The sequence below is a fragment of the Eumetopias jubatus genome, unplaced genomic scaffold (genome assembly GCF_037043125.1).
Source record: "Eumetopias jubatus isolate StellerSeaLion01/CBP00866 unplaced genomic scaffold, mEumJub1_p1.0 scaffold_15, whole genome shotgun sequence".
In the NCBI taxonomy this organism is placed as follows: domain Eukaryota; kingdom Metazoa; phylum Chordata; class Mammalia; order Carnivora; family Otariidae; genus Eumetopias; species Eumetopias jubatus.
In genome coordinates this window covers 25,726,373-25,747,739 of record NW_028274821.1, presented here as the reverse complement: position 1 = coordinate 25,747,739, position 21,367 = coordinate 25,726,373, and the positions used below count along the sequence as shown (strand labels likewise).

General features: G+C 42.8%; 1 protein-coding gene across 5 annotated transcripts in view; it reads right to left on the bottom strand.

The window, feature by feature from the left end:
• Positions 1–21,367, bottom strand: part of NTRK2 (neurotrophic receptor tyrosine kinase 2) — a 323,649-nt gene that overhangs the window by 259,310 nt on the left and 42,972 nt on the right. For all 5 annotated transcript variants that reach the window (XM_028122271.2, XM_028122272.2, XM_088019223.1 and 2 more), the window contains exons 6-8: positions 18,564–18,700; positions 17,911–18,043; positions 14,951–15,256 (exon numbers count right to left, since the gene is read on the bottom strand). In XM_028122271.2, coding sequence (XP_027978072.1) covers positions 14,951–15,256; positions 17,911–18,043; positions 18,564–18,700 — 576 coding nt within the window. The remainder of the gene's footprint in view (positions 1–14,950; positions 15,257–17,910; positions 18,044–18,563; positions 18,701–21,367) is intronic.

Sequence of the window (21,367 nt, the reverse complement as noted above, 5' to 3'; positions counted from 1 at the left end):
TCAAACCCTAAAGCTCCATGTTGAAAACCACCGGAATAAAATATGGAAATTTCTGGAAGAAAATCTGAAAACCCGGGAACTCCGTCAACCCCACTCCATTCCAAACAAGCAGCATCCAACCCCCCCAGCTCGCTCCAGTCCAGAAGCAGCAGCTCCTCCCCAACCCAAGGAAGGTGCCTGCCAAGCACAAATTGTTGCTTGTCTCATGTTCCAACTCTGTTTTCTGAAGAGTGCGTCGAGCGTTGGCAGGTGCTACATACACTTGTGCTCTGTTCTGAACTTCGGGCATGTTGTCAGGAATTTAGGGACCAGGACTAACAGGTGCAGAACACAGCCAGACACGCTCCCCATGGAAAGAGCGCACACCATACATGGCCACCCACGCACTCCTAACAAGGCTCTGGATCGCTCACGGGACGTCTGCACCTCCAAAAGACAGACCTTCGGGCATTCAGGTTGCTAAACATCGATCATAAAGTCCTTTCTCCCCAACATATCAGACCGAAGCACTTCACTGTCCTCTGATCTCCATGCTAAATGCCTTTAAAGGGACGACTCTAGCTTCCCTATTCTAAGCTGTTACAGCTCATGAGTACATCTTCGGACTCTGCCCAGGCTTCATGAGTAAAACTCTATGACGTTTTAACTGTAAGACTCTACAGTTAAGGGATAAAGAAAACCTGTGGGAAGGTGGGAGGGTTCCCTTTCCATCCTGCTGAATGGATAAAAATGATGGTGAAGGCCAGAAGACACATCTGCTTCTTTCCTTTCAGCTTTTAGTCTCTCTCTAATGCCCTAAAAAAAAAAAAAAAAAAAAAAAGACTTCTCTCTCAATTCTATTTCCAGACTCTGTTTAGTGTGATCATGAAAAATATTTCAAAGAATCCCATTTTGATAAAGAAACCGCAAAAGAGGGCACCTGGGTGGCTCAGTTGGTTAAGCGACTGCCTTCGGCTCAGGTCATGATCCTGGAGTCCCGGGATCGAGTCCCACATCGGGCTCCCTGCTCGGCAGGGAGTCTGCTTCTCCCTCTGACCCTCTTCCCTCTCGTGCTCTCTATCTCTCATTCTCTCTCTCTCTCTCAAATAAATAAATAAAATCTTTAAAAAAAAAAAAAGAAACCGCAAAAGATCCATTCTTTTCAAATCAATTGTCCTTGGTTTGTCAACACTGTTGCCTAACTCATAGCAGTCCCTCCTTCTGATTTCCAGATCCTTCTCTTCCTTTTCTAAATGGCAGGCTGAGCTCAGGGCCCCAAAACACTGGGGGGTTCAGATGTCTGGGTTTCATTTTTGGCTGAACCACTAACATGCTATGCAGCATGGGGGGTGGGGGGCGCGCTTCACTTTTCCTGTGACAAAGGAACGTTCCATACCTCAGGAGAGGACAACAGCATTGGCTCTGGCAACTCATCAGGAGCTTCGGGAAGCATAATTAATTAACATGAGTACTCTTGAGACATAAAGAACTATTTAAGTATAAATCTTAATTATCATGATTATTATGAGCCTATAGCCAAACCGGTTATTTAAGGCAGAAAAGCAAGTCGAACTTTCTTTCCTTTCACTCCCAGGACAAGAAACGGGTCCTGACAAACGGCCAAGGAGCCAAGTCGTGGGGGGCTTTATATTTTCTTAATGTGTAACATTTGGAGAAATTTCCTCTCCCTACATTCTTTGGCCTAAGTACACCAAATCTAAATCTGCCAGTTTAAGGGCAATTCTAAGTGCTGCAGAGAGCTCTAGTTCATCCAGACGTCATGAATCTTTTGATAAAACAGCACGAATGAGAAGCTGTGGGGAAAACTCTTCCAATATTTATAGTTTGTTCCCAACGCACATTTTGCATAGGAGACAAATGCTCCCGAATTAGGAAGCGTAAGTCACTAACTCCCACTGCTTGTGTGAATGAGCATTCTTGAGCTGTGACAGTCTTCCTGAATGAGTGGGCCATAGAGAGACTCTTTATGTACTGCCTGAAGAACGGGAAGCTTTAGAGCACGGGTATTTTATCACCCAGTGCTCCAGCTAGGTTCGTGGCAAGGCTAAAGTATTAATCACTTGGGTGAGATTTCAATAAAAGAACCTACCCTTAAACCATCAGCGTGTTCACAATTATAGAAATACCGGACATTGAAAATTCTTGAAACTCGTGCTATCCCGATCCAAAGATGCTAGCAAAGGCCCCGGGTTTCTTCCTGACTACACTCACAAGTAATGTCTCTGTCATTAATTTCTGCTTACCATTCTGCTTGAAAAGACATGCTCACCACTTCTAACCTCCACTCAGTCTCCACTCACACTTCTGAGTTCACAAGAGGGCTTTTCTGGACGTAGGACTGAAGGCCAACGACAGCCACCTAGTGGATCACTGTCATCTCAGGTAAGTCTTATTTCTGGCCTCTAAGCAGAATTTTTGGAGCCTCACCAGAGAGCCCTGTGCTTCCTATGTGTGTGCTCGACGAGGGCTCTACTTTATCCACTCTCCCTAAGCCTCCTTAAGTCACACGTTGAATCCATCCTACTTTTTGCCAAACCCAATTAGAGTGCATCTCTGTGCACAAGCTATTCTGCACTTTTGTCATTGTTACTTGTTGATATCCGCAAGAAGTCAGTGCTGCCATCTTGGCAGATGCCTACGCTGTTCTTCCAGTGGCTTCCCCCAGGTTCTACAGGGCAGAAGGGAACCATCCTCACTACTCAAAGTGTGGTGCGGGACCTGCAGCATCAGCATCAGCTGGGAGCTGGTCAGAAATGCAGCATCTGAGACCCTTCCCCAAATCCATGGCATCAGAATCAGCATTTTAGCAGGATCTCCAGGAGAGTTACACTCATTAAAGTTTGAGAAGCCCTAATTTATAAGTCCATGAGAACTCTGACCAAAGTCAAAACCTCAGTGGGCATAGAGGATGGCAACTTTACAATGAAACATAGAGCAAACCTAAAAATACCCAAGTCCTGAGGAGGGCGAGTACTCTCTAGCAGTGACCATGACAAAGGTTAGGGGTAAGGGCGGGAGATGTTTTGTCCCCAGTGGCATACATTTGAGCCCATTCCAAATGAGGAGGGGAGGGGAAGGAGCTTGGATACCAGAAGGAGCTTATGTTTACCCACCCTCTCCAGGAACCCAACTGTGACTTAGTTTTCTCATTAGAGCCCCAAGTCTAGAAAGTTCATGTAGTCAAGAGTCCTGAGGTCTTCTCTGGGTGCACCCGAGCCTCTGGATAAGGAGGACAAAGCGGTGCCCACAGAAAAGCGGTTCTGGGCAGAAAGTTCCTCCCTCATGGCCACAAAGGGAGGTGAGGAATGGGTACGTTGGTGATTATACTCTCAGTGCCCGCCAAGGCTAGAGCTGGATCCATGTCCTTTGAAACCTTGGCTTCACACTGTGACTTCCAGAGGTCCCAAAGAAGACAGAAGGTGCTTATATGGGACTTCTGCGGAAGTTTCTACGTAGCCATGGGGCCTCCACAGCAGCACTGAGAACCCAGACTGAGTTCGCCGCCAGCAGAAGGCTCTGAGGACAAGTGCTTGCCTCCAGCCAGAGAAGCCTAAAGCAACCTGTGGTGGCGGGACACAGGTGGCATTTGAGTTCAACCCATAAGCCCAGAGGTGTCAGGATGAGGGACCACAAGGGCTCCCTGTGGACCCGACGGAGGCAGCCTGAGAGAAAGTCTGTCCTAATCCACAGCCCCTTGGAGGGGCAGAGGGACCTCGGCAACACAAGCCACAGTCCTGGGTGCTGAGGAAGGAGATGCTTCCACCAGTTGCAATGGAGACCCGTTTGCTCACTGTCATGGAACTGCAGGAGAGGGGCCCACGCAGAGAGGAACTGCCAAGACCCCATAAAGCTATCCAGGAGGAAGGTTTGCAAATCAGCACTGAACACACCCAGGTTCCAAGAGACAAAGTCACCAGCGAGCACACCTGCTTGGGCCCCTCCCTTCTACTTGGGCAACAGAGGGCCCGAACTCTCCTTAGCCAGCTCCAGTCCCCACCCACATCCTGCCAGCCACGACCAGCAGAGGAGAGGAAACTGGCCCTTAAATGAAGTCCAGAGTTTTGATTTCTAACTCAGACAAGACATGCTATTTTTCCATTGAGATTTTTGTCTCCAACCTAATGTGACCAAAGGATTGTCTGTTACTCAACAAGGAGCAGAAAAGTCTTGCTTGGGTCAGAGGTCTCATCCAGACTGGGGATGCTCACCTTTGGGCGCACACTGGAGTCACCAGGGATCTTAAAAATAGAAAATGCCGAAGCCTAAGCCTCACTCATCCAGGAGCCACCGAATCAGAGTTGCTAGAGGTGGGCCCTAGAAATGTGTGCTAACTAAGGAAATCACAATTAAAACTCCCCAGTTGATTTTAATGCACAACAAGGAGACAAGGAGCAGGGCACTGGCGTTCAGGGGCCAGAGAAGATTATTCCTAATGAATAAATGTTCCAGGGACAATGGAAAACAGCAACGAAATAAAATTAGTTTGATTGTTACAACCTACACTCCTCAGGGTGCTGGAAAGATAAATGCTACGGTTCTCTAAATTTCGTTTGGAAGCTAAAAGTTGAGTTTTGTGTTTTAAATGTGACCCAAAAGTGACCAGAGCCGAGTTCAGCTCTGAACATGGGATCCAAAATGATCAATCTGGCGTCTGGAGTTTGGGAAAGTCTCCCCTCCCATTCTCACTCACTAGCCAGGCTGCCAGTGATGAACAGATGGGAAGGCACTGGCTTGGTGTCTGGGGCCCTGCTGACATCGAAAGGTCTGATCACACCTGTCCGTCCTCATTAGCACCCTGGCTGGGTCTGGTGTCAGAGTCCGCGAGGTCCCAGCACTCTTGAGAGATGCTGTACAGGGTTCTCCACCAATGGCCTCACACACTCACACCCTGTGGATGGTACCCTCTTGACCTGGCTGGTGCTGGCCCCAGGTCTCTCTGCTCGAAGCAGAAAGCAGCAGAGTGTCTTCCCCACCATGTGGTATAAAAAGCCATCTCCTTCACCAGAAAGCTCACGAATTTTGTTTGAGGGACTTTCTGTTTCTTTGTTTTTATTTCTGTTTTCATTTCTTTCAGCACACTTCATTTTCTATCTACAAATAGACACCAAGGTGTCCTACACAAGGTGACTATCCCATAAAAATCTCAGTTCTGAGCTGAAGGAGGAAGGCACACTCTGAGGACATCAGAGCCGCCATTTTAATTCTCCTGGCCACATGTGGAAAAGCAACCCACTTCACCCATCCCAGGCCGCCTGCTTCCTCACAAGCCAGGAAACTTGCAATCCAAAAACAAAACAAAACAAAAAAAAAAGCATCTCATCAAAAAATAAGTAGCTGAAACGTCTTATCAAAAAGATTTGTAAGAGCTAAACTTCTTACCAATTACTATGCGACAACAACAGAAATACTGAAGGAATATAAACCCACATTTGACCTGTCATCCTAAACTTGTAAACTTTAGACCAGCAGGGAAATATATATATATATATATATATATACACACACATATATATTTGCTCTTTGTTTATTTTTCTTTAGTTTTAAAGGAGGGCAAGAGGGAAAGGAAACAATTCTTAAAAAGGCCATTATCTGTATGCTATGGCTACAAATCTCATAAATACCAAAGATTCTATCACACAAGCCAAGTGAGGTCAATCTCTAATTGGTCACACTGGTTTATGGCCCACGAGGGCCATTTATATCCACTATCACCCTGGGCCAAGTCTCTTTTATTTCTACTTTCATTTATTACTCCCTGATAGCTGGTCCTTGAGTAAATACTTAAAGGGGGAAAAAAATCTTCCTTTCTAAAAGCAGATATTTACATTTCAAAGACTTGATAAAAACAAACGAACAAGAAGAAGGAAAGAACAGACGTCTTTATAAAATTAACCTTGACTTTTATTTTTGAGAGATGATTATTTCCTTTAAAGGGAATATGTGGGTGACTCCAAGGGATTCTTATACCAGAAATCAATTCTTTCCTATCATTAGCTAAGTTAAAACTAACAAAAGCAATCGATAAAAATGAGGCCACGTGGATAAGAGGAGCTGAGCTCTACCAAATATTGGCACCACACAGAAATGTTCAAAAGAAAATACATCGACCCCCTGTGTTAAATAGAAGCCAGCGGCTTTACCCTAGCAAGACCGAGTATTGATCAAAGCACACAGACCACTTCTAAAACTTTCCAATGCCAGACCCTCACCCTGAATCAAGTTCACCCCCAACGGTTTCAAAAGGTAGCTGCTGACAAAATTCAAATAAAGTCTGAAGTTTAGTTAATAGTAATGTGCCGATGTCAGTTTCTTCCCTTTGACAAAGGCAACCACAGTAATGCGAGACGTTGTCAAGAGTGACTACCGGGTGAGGGGTGTCTGGGGACCCCATGTTGTCTTTGCAACTCTCACATACATCTAAAATCTTTCACAGATAAAACGTGTATTTAAAAACATACATAAACCGGTTGTCCCCAGGCAGTCTGGATTTAACGCTAAGGCTGTACCCCCCGAAACGTGCAGGAGGAAACACAGTAATCTAGAGATTTACTGCAGCAACTGGAGCCAAGCAGCTAAACTCTCAACGAAGAGGAAGATTTAATGGAACAGACAACTGCCAGGGGTAGCCTGGGTAAGGTGTCCAAACATAGCTTGTTTTATGTGCTCCTGAAAGGCTGTTTGTAAATCAACTCACATAATTCAAATAGCGCTTTGAACATGCTAAGGAAGCTCGTGCATTTAAAAAGCTATTTAATAGGGGCGGAGCAAGATGGCGGAGGAGTAGGAGACCTGGATTTCATCTGGTCTCAGGAATTCAGCTGAATAGGGATCAAACCATTCTGAACACCTACGAACTCAACAGGAGATTGAAGATAACAATAGTAACAACACTCTGAAGAGAAAAGCGACCACTTTCTGGAAGGTAGGACGTGCGGAGAAGTGAATCCGAGGCGATATTCGGGAGGATAGACGGCGGGGGAGGGGGCCTCCGTCAGCCGCTTCTGGCAAGTGCTAGAGCCGCGGGGCACAAAATCGGAACTTTTAGAAGCTGGCTCCGCTGAGGGACGTTGCTCCAGTGGCTAAGCGGGGGGTGGAACCCTCGTGGGACAGTGTGGTCTCAGGACCCTCGGGGTCACAGAAAGACCGGGGGTGCCTGAGTGCGGCAGAGCTCCCAGGTATCGGAGCGGGGAAGCCGGCTGCAGAGACGGAGCCGAGGCGCGGGCTCTCAGGTCGGGGTTGCCAAAAACTGTGATCCGCACCGCAGTCGGGCCACTGCTCCTCCAGCAGGGACCCAACAAGCGGCAGAGCCGGGGAGACTCCCCTTCCTCCCCCGGGAGGAGCAGCGCGGGAGCGCACCGCAGGGATCTGCTGGGTTTGGAGACTCCACACGGGGGTCGGGTGCCAGAGATAGAAATGCTCGGTCACAGGCCAGGTGAGCACGGAGTGCAGCCGGAGACCAGGGAGACGGGAGTGACTGCTTTTCTCTGGGGGCGCACTGAGGAGCGGGGCCCCAAGTTCTCGGCTCCTCCAGGCGGAGATTGGGAGGCCACCATTTTCGCCCTGGTCCTCCAAAGCTGTACCAAGAGCTTGCAGGGAACAAAAGCTCCTGAGAGCAAACCCGAGCAGCTTGCTTAGCCCGGACTGTCAAGGGTGGGGCAAGTCCACCTCCGGCAAAGACATTTGGGAACCACGGCGACAGGCCCCTTCCCCAGAAGATCAGCACGAACAGCCAGCCAAGACCAAGTTTACCGATCAAGGAGAATGGGAGAACTCCAGCACTAGGGGAATACTGCACATAGAATTCATGGCTTTTTTACCATAATTCATTAGTTTTTCAAAGTTAATTTTTTAACTGTTTTTTTTGAATTTTTCTTTTTCCCTTTCTCAACCAACATCTTATCAATCCCTTTTTTAAAAAAACATTTTTTTTTCATTATTAGAGTCATATTTTTATCCCTTCATAGTAGTTACCCTTATTTTTGGCATATATATATATAAGTTGTTCTCTCTTTAAAATTGAGATACAGTTTCTTCTAACAGATCAAAATATACCCTAAATCACTAGTGTATGGCTTTGTTCTAGTCTCCTGCCTGATCACATTCTCTCCCTTTTTTTTTTTCTTCTTTTTTTTTAAATCTTCTTCTTTCTTTTTAAAAACAACTTGTCAATTCCTTTTATAAAATCTTTTATACTTTTCATCTCTACAGTCACCTTCCAACCCTTCATTGTATCAACCCTTATTTTGTACATATATAAGTCTTTCTTCCTTTAAAATTTTAGCTGGCACTTTCTTCTAACAGACCAAAATACGCCCAAAATCTAGTGTGTGCCACTGATCTATGCACTAGCCTGATCATATTTGATCATATTCTGTTTTTTTTGTTTTGTTTTGTTCTGTTTTTGTTTGTTTTTATCTTTTTCTTTTTCCTTTTTATTTCTCTTTCTTCTTTCTTTCCCTTTCTTGTCCCCTGGTTTCAGGTCTTTTCTGATTTGTATAGAGTATATTTGCTGGAGACGTTGTTAACCTGTTAGCATTCTGTTCTCTCATTCATCTATTCTCCTCTGGACAAAATGACAAATTGGAAAAAAATCACCTCAACAAAAAGAATAAAAGGTACTACGGTCTGCCAGGGACCTACTCAATACGGACATTGGTACGATGTCAGACCTAGAGTTCAGAATCATGACTTTAAAGACATTAGCTGGGCTTGAAAAAAGTGTGGAAGTTATTAGAGAAACCCTTTCTGGAGAAATAAAAGAACTAAAATCTAACCAAGTCGAAATCAAAAAGGCTATTAATGAGGTTCAATCAAAAATGGGGGCACTAACTGCGAGGATAAATGAGGCAGAAGAGAGAATCAGCGATATAGAAGACCAAATGATGGAAAATAAAGAGGCTGAGAAAAAGAGAGATAAACAACTACAGGATCACGAGGGCAGAATTCGAGAGATAAGCGATACGATAAGACAAAACATTAGAATAATTGGGATGCCAGAAGAAGAAGAAAGAGAGAGAGGGGCAGAAGGTATAGTGGAGCAAATTACAGCAGAGAACGTCCCTAATGTGGGGAAAGAAACAGGCATCAAAATCCAGGAGGCACAAAGAACCCCTCTCAAAATCAATAAAAATAGGTCAACACCCTGACATCTAATAGTAAAACTTACGAGTCTCAGAGACAAAGAGAAAATCCTGAAAGCAGCTCGGGAGAAGAGATATGTAACCTACAATGGTAGAAACATTAGATTGGCAACAAACCTATCCACAGACCTGGCAGGCCAGAAAGGACTAGCATGATATCTTCAGAGCAATAAACGAGAAAAATATGCAGCCAAGAATACTATATCCAGCTAGGCTGTCACTGAAAATTGAAGGAGAGATAAAAAGCTTCCAGGACAAACAAAAACTAAAGGAATTTGCAAACACGAAACCAGCCCTCCAAGAAATATTGAAAGGGGTCCTCTAAGCAAAGAGAGAGCCTAAAAGCAGCAAGGATCAGAAAGGAACACAGACAATATACAGTAACAGTCACCTTACAGGCAATACAATGGCAATAAGTTCATACCTTTCAATAGTTACCCTGAATGTAAATGGGCTCAATGCCCCAATCAAAAGACACAGGCTATCAGATTGGATTAAAAAACAAGACCCATCCATATGCTGTCTGCAAGAGACTCATTTTAGACCCAAAGACACCCCCACATTGAAAGTGAGGGGGTGGAAAACCATTTACCATGGTAATGGACACCAAAAGAAAGCTGGGGTGGTAATCCTTCTATCAGACAAATTAGATTTTAAAACAAAGACTATAATAAGAGATGAAGAAGGACACTATATCCTACTTAAAGGGTCTATCCAACAAAAAGATCTAACAATTGTAAATATCTATGCCCCTAACATGGGAGCAGCAATTATATAAGGCAATTAATAACAAAAGCAAAGAAACACATTGACAACAATACAATAATAGTGGGGGACTTTAACAACCCCCCCCCCGACTGAAATGGACAGATCATCTAAGCAAAAGATCAACAAGGAAATAAAGACTTTAAATGAAACACTGGACCAAATGGACTTTACAGACATATTCAGAACATTCCATCCCAAAGCAACGGAATACACATTCTTCTCTAGTGCCCATGGAACATTCTCCAGAATTGATCACATCCTAGGTCACAAATCAGGTCTCAACCAGTACCAAAAGATTGGGATCATTCCCTGCATATTTTCAGACCACAATGCTTTGAAACTAGAACTCAATCACAAGAGGAAAGTCGGAAAGAACTCAAATACATGGAGGCTAAAGAGCATCCTACTAAAGAATGAATGGGTCAACCAGGAAATTAAAGAAGAATTAAAAAAATTCATGGAAACCAATAAAAATGAAAACACAACTGTTCAAAATCTTTGGGATACAGCAAAGGCAGTCCTGAGAGGAAGTACATAGCAATACAAGCCTTTCTCAAGAAACAAGAAAGGTCTCAAATACGCAACCTAACACTACACCTAAAGGAGCTGGAGAAAGAACAGCAAATAAAGCCTAGACCCAGCAGGAGAAGAAAAATAATAAAGATCAGAGCAGAAATCAGTGAAATAGAAACCAAAAGAACAGTAGAACAGATCAACGAAACTAGGAGCTGGTTCTTTGAAAGAATTAACAAGATTGATAAACCCCTGGCCACACTTATCAAAAAGAAAAGAGAAATGACCCAAATCAACAAAATTATGAATGAAAGAGAAGAGATCACAACCAACACCAAAGAAATACAAACAATTATAAGAACATACTATGAGCAACTCTATGCCAGCAAATTAGATAACCTGGAAGAAATGGGTGCATTCCTAGAGATGTATCAACTACCAAAATTGAACCAGGAAGAAACAGAAAACCTGAACAGACCTATAGCCACTAAGGAAATTGAAGCAGTCATCAAAAATCTCCCAACAAACAAAAGCCCAGGGCCAGATGGCTTCCCAGGGGAATTCCATCAAACATTTAAAGAAGAATCAATACCTGTTCTCCTGAAATTGTTCCAAAAAATAGAAATGGAAGGAAAACTTCCAAATTCATTTTATGAGGCCACCATTACCTTGATCCCAAAACCAAAGACCCCATCAAAAAGGAGTATTACAGACCAATATCCTTGATGAACATGGATGCAAAAATTCTCACCAAAATACTAGCCAATAGGATCCAACAGTACATTAAAAGGATTATTCACCACGACCAAGTGGGATTTATCCCTGGGCTGCAAGGTTGGTTCAACATCCGCAAATCAATCAACATGATAGAATACATTAACAAAAGAAAGAACAAGAATCATATGATCCTCTCAATAGATGCAGAAAAAGCATTTGACAAAGTACAGCATCCTTTCTTGATCAAAACTCTTCAGAGTATAAGGATAGAGGGAACATACCTCAATATCATAAAAGCCATCTATGAAAAACCTACAGCGAATATCATTCTCAATGGGGAAAAGCTGATAGCTTTTCCCCTAAGGTCAGGAATGCGGCAGGGATGTCCACTATCACCACTGCTATTCAACATAGTATCAGAAGTCTTAGCCACAGCAATCAGACAACAAAAAGAAATAAAGGCATCCAAATCGGCAAAGAGGAAGTCAAACTCACACTCTTTGCAGATGATATGATACTGTATGTGGAAAACTCAAAAGACTCCACCCCAAAACTGCTAGAACTCATACAGGAATTCAGTAAAGTAGCAGGATATAAAATCAATGCACAGAAATCAGTGGCATTCCTATACACCAACAAGACAGAAGAGAGACAAATCAAGGATTCAATCCCATTTACAATTGCACCCAAAACCATAAGATACGTAGGACTAAATTTAACCAAAGAGGCAAAGGATCTGTACTCAGAAAACTATAAAATACTCATGAAAGAAACTGAAGAAGACACAAAGAAATGGAAAAACGTTCCATGCTCATGGATTGGAAGAACAAACATTGTGAAGATGTCAATGCTACCTAGAGCAATCTACACATTCAATGCAATCCCCATCAAAATACCATCCACTTTTTGCAAAGAAATGGAACAAATAATCCTAAAATGTGTATGGAACCAGAGGAGACCCCGAATAGACAGAGGAATATTGAAAAAGAAAAAAAAAGCTGGTGGCATCACAATTCCGGACTTCCAGCTCTATTACAAAGCTGTCATCATCAAGACAGTATGGTACTGGCACAAAAACAGACACATAGATCAATGGAACAGAATCGAGAGCCCAGAAATGGACCCTCAACTCTATGGTCAACTCATCTTTGACAAAGGAGGAAAGAATGTCCAATGGAAAGAAGACAGTCTCTTCAACAAATGGTGTTGGGAAAACTGGACAGCCACATGCAGAAGAATGAAACTGGACCATTTCCTTACACCACACACAAAAATAGACTCGAAATGGTTGAAAGACCTAAACGTGAGACAGGAGTCCATCAAAATCCTAAAGGAGAACACAGGCAGCAACCTCTTCAACCTCAGCCGCAGCAACTTCTTCCTAGAAACATCACCAAAGGCAAGGGAAGCCAGGGCAGAAATGAACTATTGGGATTTCATCAAGATAAAAAGCTTTTGCACAGCAAAAGAAACAGTCCACAAAACCAAAAGACAACCGACAGAATGGGAGAAAATATTTGCAAATGACATATCAGATAAAGGACTAGTATCCAAAATCTATAAAGAACTTATCAAACTCAACACCCAAAGAACAAATCATCCAATCAAGAAATGGGCAGAAGACATGAACAGACATTTTTCTAAAGAAGACATCCAAATGGCCAACAGACACATGAAAAAGTGCTCAGCATCGCTCGGCATCAGGGAAATCCGAATCAAAACCTCAATGAGATACCACCTCACACCCGTCAGAATGGCTAAAATTAACAAGTCAGGAAACGACAGATGTTGGCGGGGATGCGGAGAAAGGGGAACCCTCCTACACTGTTGGTGGGAATGCAAGCTGGTGCAACCACTCTGGAAAACAGTATGGAGGTTCCTCAAACAGTTGAAAATAGAGCTACCATACGATCCAGCAATTGCACTACTGGGTATTTACCACAAAGATACAAATGTAGGGATCCGAAGGGGTACGTGCACCCCAATGTTTATAGCAGCAATGTCCACAATAGCCAAACTGTGGATAGAGCCAAGATGTCCATCGACAGATGAATGGATAAAGAAGATGTGGTATATATACACAATGGAATATTATGCAGCCATCAGAAGATCTTGGCATTTGCAACAACGTGGATGGAACTGGAGGGTGTTATGCTGAGTGAAATAAGTCAATCAGAGAAAGACATGTATCATATGACCTCACTGATATGAGGAATTCTTAATCTCAGGAAACAAACTGAGGGTGCTGGAGTGGTGGGGGGTGGGAGGGATGAGGTGGCTGGGTGATAGACACTGGGGAGTGTATGTGCTATGGTAAGCACTGTAAATTGTACAAGACTGATAAATCACAGATCTGTACTTCTGAAATAAATAATGCAATATACGTTAAGAAAAAAAGAAGAAGAAGAAGATAGCAGGAGGGGAAGAATGAAGGGGAGTAAGTCGGAGGGGGAGACAAACCATTACAGACGATGGACTCTGAAAAACAAACTGAGGTTTCTAGAGGGGAGGGGGGTGGGGGATGGGTTAGCCTGGTGGTGGGTATTAAAGAGGGCACATTCTGCATGGAGCACTGGGTGTTATGCACAAACAATGAATCATGGAACACTACATCAAAAACTAATGAAGTAATGTATGGTGATTAACATAACAATAAAAAATTATTTTAAAAAATCTATTTAATAAATACCAGGGTCATGGAGAGGTTTATTGTGTAATGGAACAACTGCACTCCCACTATTGGCTGAAGGTGGCTTCACGAGCATCATCTCTGTCCACGGGGCTGCCCCCAAGTTCACGCTGCCCAGGCCTCCAAGTTTCCATCTTCTCTTTCCTCTGCCAAGCCATCTTTGTGTGGCTGTGATTAACTCAGAGCTATTACAGCAAGTTCTACTCATGTCCAGGTCCCAACGTCCAAACAGGCCTCAGCCTCCACCATGTTATCAGGTATCTGGGCAACAAGATCCAGCAAGTAAGAATACTCTGCCGAACAGCAGTATCTGAAGCAGATAAAGGCATGACAGCAATCCCTGTCATTACAGGGGCTCGCACTGGAATTCTCCTGCTGGCCACAAAATGGACTCCTGATGGCCAGCCATCCTTTGCGCAGTCCAAACCGTCATTCAGAGGGGAATGGTTACCACTCCTAGAAAGACAACTCAAGGTCCGATAGAAGAATGCCTGCACTCTACCCGGGCAAACCACACATTCCAGGACTCTGCTTTCTCATCCATGGTGGGACGGCAGGATTCTGAACTCCAAGTGGATAAGGGTCTAGGAAACACATCTTCACTAGCTCATGAGCTAACCAAATACTGTTCATTGCCCATAGTTTTGCATGGGTTTCACCATTATGGGTACCAAACTTCATTTAACACTTGATATAAAAATAATGCGTGCATCAGACTATTGTTTAAAATGATTCATCCCCCCAACACCTCCTTGGGAGCATGAGTCCCTGCCCTTGGACTTGGCTTTGGCCCTGTGGCTTCCGTTGGCCAGTAGTACACAGCCTGAAGAGACGACGTGCCACTACTGAAGCTAGTCCCCGAGAAGCTGAGCCTATTTCTAGTTGCCCTCTTGCCATCTACACTTGCTACTAAGAAGCAGATCTCCTATGTACCTGCTGCTTCTTCACCTGTACCCCAGAATAGACACACGGAACAAAATTGCCCAGCTGACCCACAAGCAAGACTAAATAATGGTGTTTTAAGCCACTGGGTCTGGGGGTGGTTTATTGTAGGCACCATTTTGTCAACAGTTGAGTGACATGTGCTATCCTCTCCCCAGATGCAAAAGCATCAGGTACTCACCATCATCGATTCCAGGCCAGCCCATGAAGTGAGCAGAAATCTGTTTCTCATCCTTCCCATACTCATTCTTGGCTACTAACTTGTAGTCCCCATTGTTCATGTGAGTGGGATTATCCAGCTGGAGGCAGCCATGGTACTCCGTGTGATTGGTAACATGGATTTTAGTACAGATGTATTTGGACTCATTCAATATGGCCCCGTTATAGAACCACTGAAGCGCTGGTTTGGGGTTGCCTTTCACAGTGAATGGAATGCACCAGTGGTGGTCTGAGGTTGGAGATTCGAGAAATGTGATAGTTGGAGCAACTAAATTGAAAAAGAGAGAGTTAATAGCACCAGAACGCTCAGAATTCTCCCCATCTCCAGATTTCTGTGTATCAATAGGGGATTTTATTCAACAACCATTTGGTTAAGAAAATACAGGACCAGCAACTCTGGAATCCATCAATATTTTGAATCATCATCAAGGCTGATTGAACTCCCTACAGAGAGCTTCAAAGAGACTCCTTTCCCTATACTTAAGACCCATGAATCAGAGTCATTTTTCAAATCTATTCAGTGTGAGAACTGGCTCCAAATAGATCGCAGAGATTTCTGACAGCAGAAGGGGTTCAATTGAAGTCAACTTTGGTTTCGAATAAATACGTCTTGATATTATGTAGATTCATCACCAAAACGCTGAGGGCCACTGTTTTTAATTTACGGTCCTTCATTAAACAACACAAATATTGACAAAAGTGACTTTGGAAATCTTGCTGGAAGCCTGGATCTCACATCACTTATCTAAAACAGATCAAAATGACCAAGGCCGTGAATGCTCCTACCAATGCAGATTGATCATTATAAAGTATGATCAATTGGTACTTTTTGCCAATTGCCAATAGTAAATGCTCTTTAAAAGCATCACATTTCGGGGTGCCTGGGTGGCTCTCAGGTCATGATCTCAGAGTCGTGAGATTGAGCCCTGCATTGGACTCTGCACTTAGCAGGGAATCTGCTGAAGATTCTCTCTCTCTCTCCCTCTGCCCCTCCCCCTGCTCACTCTCTCTCTCTCTCAAATAAATAAATCCCTGAACAACAACAACAACAAAAAAGCATTTCATTACAGCACACTCCATTTTTGCTAGATTTCAGAAGCCAATGTTTTGATCCTTTTTAAATGTCTGGGGTTCTATCCAAACCTAGACAAACAAACTAGAGATTACTTAAACTTTAAAAATAAAGCACTTTATGCTTTGGGGAAACAAACATTTAAATAGCATCTTTAAACAGAGTACTTATCCCGAGGGAAGGTATTTAAAGTCCCTCATAATTGTTTATTTTAATGTGGTCTGACTTTGATAACGATACAATCGACGACTGCAAAATACCCCAGAGACCTAATAGCATTGTTTTTCAGGTCAGGAAACCCAAGTCCAGTGAGGTTAAATGACTTGGTCAAGTCTAGTGAGCAAGGCAGATCTGGAACAGGGATCCAGGTCTCCTGATCTCTAACCCAGAAGCCCTTCCCTCCTGACCCTGCTTCCTGTTATACGTGTTCATTACACAAATTGGGGGGTGGGATTGGGGGGGGAATTACAGCCTGCTAACAAATACATTTTGGACGGAGTCACTACCAAAGCTATCTCAGTTGTTAAAACTCTTTACCATTTACTCCTTTTATTCTTTATCTGGATTTTGATAGATAAGGTCAATTCTTCAGACCATGGCGGCCACCATAGATATTGAGAAGATTTTGAATTTGAGCGTCCTGATTTGTAGGTCTGTGTTACAAATACAAGGACCCCAGTGGGGTAGGGACAAAACTTACCTTCCTCCCACCAGCCCAGGCCCCCATGCCCAGGACCCACTTAATCCTTCCACCATGCTCAAAAGAGCTTTTGGTGATGTGTTGACTTAAGGACATAAAGTTGGAAGCTGGTTGCATATGTTTGGGGATAACATTGATTTCAGGCTTCTGGGTGTCTCGAAATGATGAGAAATTTTAAGTCCAGTACCTACTGGGCACAGAGGTAGTGCTGACAGTGACAAAGGATTACAGTTGGTGACTGCAGTCATGCACCCCGACAATCGCATACGGAATGTGTGCCGCAGGTGAACACTAACCAGCGTATCGACACCATGTGTCTACATGTGTGTAATGTGTATTCATACATACACACGTGCCCACTTGTGGTTTTCTCACCCACATCCTGACCCAGACACAGTAAAACCTCATTAATTTATACCATACCAGCTCAGAATTCGGAATGATGTGCAAAGTATAAGGGATTTTTACTGAATACACATTTGCATGGAACGCTACAACCTGGAATGTTAAGATATGTGTTGTGTTATTTATAATACTGGAAAATAATGCACATACGCTTAAGAAGCTTTAATAGCCTGTATCTTCATTTCAATATATACAGAAATTTAAACCGTTATAATAAAAGTTTTCTGCAGGTGATCATAACTTTCGATCATTTAAGTAGTACTCCACCAACCTTCCCACAGAAACCTGATGTCAAGCTAATGAGGTTTTATTGCATCAGTGGCACACTTGGGTGTTTGTGAATAGCCAGCCCAGTACTTTAGGTGACATAACTTTAAATCTTCATAGTGCTTTTATAGAGAAAAAGATTTTAGAAACTGGTTTATCAGAATTTAAATGAAAACTGATTAACAAAAGGATCTAAAAACCAGATCAAGATAGGTTCTCTCAAAAAAAAAAAAAAAAAAGCAGAAGGCACAAGAAGACAAGCTTAAGATCAAAAAGACAGCTTAAAAGGACGACACGCATGTGTAAGAGAGATTCGCAGAAATAGAACACTGATATTTCTTGAAAAAATATACACAAAACACTGCACACACTTTTTTTTCTTGACACACTTAAGCAGCACCCAGAGGGCCACAATGACAAATGCACGTGTGTCCACGATCATTCGCTATTAGAAACATATGCCCGTCTGATTACGTACAATGTACAGTGAGGTTCACAGAATCTTGGTCTTCTCCTACAAGATTTTCTGCCACACAGGAGATTTGCTTTCCACTGTCATCAGATGAAATGTTAGTTATCCTTAAGGAGCCCTGTGTGTGGCTTGTTTCATTCTACAAATGAATTAACAGACAAAAATAATCCTTATTAGGGCTGATCCCAAAGTGACAAGATTTGGGGTTTCTCCCCCTAACTAAAGAAAAAAATACACACCATTAGGAAGTTTTCTGGCCTTAATTGGGGCCAGGCACAAGAGTAAGGCCAAAGCTATTCTATTTCTCTAGAATATAACTGTTTAATGCGCAAAATTGATTTAATCCTTGGATTCCTATCTACATTTCTCCAAGGGAAAAGACCATAAGGAGCATCCCTCGCCTTGCTCACAAGGACACAAGCAGCTCACTAGACACCCAGAGACTCTAATCTATTGGATATACACAACTAAAATGCAAACCTGCATTCTTCTTTGTTAATTATAAGAATTAATAGAAAGTAAATGTATATCAAAAACTCATCATAAATGTCTCCGTATGGCCCTACAAAATATTAAATGATCATCACTAGATGAATACAATCTCAAGTTCTGAGACACTCTCGTCTCTCTAGGAACACAGAGCCAAACAAAAGCCTTACCATATGTTTTGAAACCAGATTACCGACATCCCAGTACAAATTCGGAACTGGATCGCCTGCAACGCTACAAGATAATGTGATAGACTTTCCCTCCTCCACAGTGAGGTTGGGTGCAGCCAAATTTGCTGATGGCAAACCTGTGGAACAAGAAAAGTAAGTGGAGACATATACAAATAGTTCGATTCATTATCAAAATAATCGCAACAAACTGGAAACTCCTCAAGCTTTAGAATCAGTAATGATTTAATTTCCGAGACAGATTTATGTTGATCTGAAAAAGTGCTGGGTTGGTAAGCTTTACAGATTTAATGTGAACCAAAAATGTGTGGTTGTAAGAGCTGAAAACAAATTTTGCATGTTTCTTAAAAATATTATTGCAGAATAACTTTTTACTTTAAAAAAACTAATTTATAAAAGTAGGTCCTCTATCTCTCTCAGGGTTTTACAGTTGCTAATCCAGTTTTTTTCCACATAAACAGGTTTCTGTAGACCACCTTACCTTGTTGATTTCCCCATTGTCCCCTTCATTTTTTATAGTCAAAAACAAAAATGTGAGAGGCATCTACATTTTTTGCATAAATCCTCTTTTTACATTAAGTAACTCATAAATATAACCCCACCACCAGACCTAGATTTTGACATAGGTTACCGAAGAAAATGTAGCTTTTTGGGTTGTTTTTGTTTTGGGGGGGCAGAGGGAGAGGGAGAGAGAGACTCTTAAGCACTTTCCACCCTCAGTGCAGAGCCCAACGCAGGGCTCGATCTTAAGACCCTGAGATCAGGACCCGAGCTCAAACCAAGTGTGGGATGCTTAACCGACTGAGCCAACCAGGCACCCCAAGAAAATGCAGTTTTAAAGCATTCTTCACACATGAAGCTGGACCATCACAATATTAGAATGTTCCAAAGCTATATAAGTCATAGTTAAATATCATAGGAAAAATGGATTATTGTAAAATTTCCAGTATGATAAAAAAAAGTCATGTGGATCTATACTTCCACATTTCAAGAGCTTTATTGATGCCATTATCACGTCATTAAACCATCACACCTATTGGGTGTTTACACTGCCTTAAATCACATGGGACTCACAGTATTTTCTGCATGAAGGCGCATCCCAGAGAGCATAACAGCAGATATGTCAGGTCCTGCCTTGTCAAGCTTGTCCCTCACTTGGTATCAGAAACTCTGCCCCGGAGCTGCATTTACCCCGACAGCTGTGTCCCAAGGACCTACGACACCTCATTAACTCAGGAGTAAGCCAGAGGTCAGAAAAGGCAATTCATCTTCAGTACACATTACATTGCAATTAAAACACCCACCTAGCGCTCTCTGACCCACTGTCTCCACAGAACTCTCCTATGATGCAGTCCTTACTGACAAAGCCTTTCTTCTTTATTACCCAAAGCGGCCTGGAACAAGATTTCTCCAGGGTTCATCTCATGGTGTCCCCACCATCCACAGAGGACTTCCCAACCAGACCTGGCTTTCAGTGGCCGGTGAGACTCTTCAGAACCCTTCCTGTCAGCAACCCATAGGAAGCCTTGTTCTACCTTACACAGGGTTTCAAAAATGCTCCCTAAGACTCTGAGTTTCATACTCGCAGGTTTTCAGTCTGTCATGTTTTTAGCTTCCAAGGCTCTTCTTTTGTTCCTGAACGGTCTTCTATTTGTATAGCGCCCTGTTTTTGTCTCCTGGGTGCAACATCTCCTGATCTCTTTGAGCTGTTAATCATTTCTTTTGAATTTTTCTTCTCTCCATATCAACACTGTTTCTGGCAACTTGTTTTTTGTCATCTTTTTGTTTGTTTGGTATTTGTCTCTCTTATTGTAAGCTTTTCTCAAAGAGTGGGTATCGTCGGCCGTTCACACATCTTTAAGAACAAGGTACTAGAAGCATTGTGCATTTAACTGTTGCTTTTGGTGTAGGGCAATATTCTTGGCCTTTTCTGGGTACCACCTTTTGCCAATATCATCAGATCATTTTGGGACAGGGTGTGGTCAGATTATTATTATTATAATACTCTTCCAATGTCCTACCCGGAAGAGGAAGAAGGATGGAAATATTGATATTCATATGTAAATCCATCATTTTCTCTATGGTTCTCACAGCCTCAACTCTTTCTGGAGTTCCTCATAATATTGGTTTGATCCTCTTTAGAGAATAAACCTCCAGTTTTCTGCTGAGGAGGGAGGGGTGCAGTCACCTGGAATGTATGGAATGAAAATGGGATTAACTGCTCCATCAGGGACTTGACCCACTCTCCTGGGTTTGGTGTTGCCTGCATACCTGCTTCTTCCTGGGCCTGGTAACAGCTCTGCGTCCCAAACCAATTTCCTCTTGCCTTTGCCCTCTGCCAACCTGGTAATCAGCATTCTCAGCCATTAGCTCGGTTTCTGTTCCTCTGTCTGCTTTCTAGCTTGCAACCGTTTGTGTCCTGTTGACTCCTCTCCCATTTTCTTGTGCTTAGAGATTTATCTGCTGATTCTGGAGGGATCACAGAGCCAGGGCCTGCCCTGGTGCTTGTCCTCAAGGTATGACTTCCTCCACCAACAAAGCTTGGAGACACCCCTCTTGGCACCTTGAATACAAACTATAGGATGAATTTCCTACTTACTATAAATTCATATAATAGTTTGGAAATTCTGAGCAGAAAAAAAGGTTAAAATAGAGATTCCCAATAGAGAATGCTATGTCATAACCTCCATTTCCCTAAAAAAATTTAATGTAGTCTCTTTCATCAAGCCTAAATTTATATAAACAATTCTAAAAAATGTGTGTTTAATTACATTAATAGTAGTATT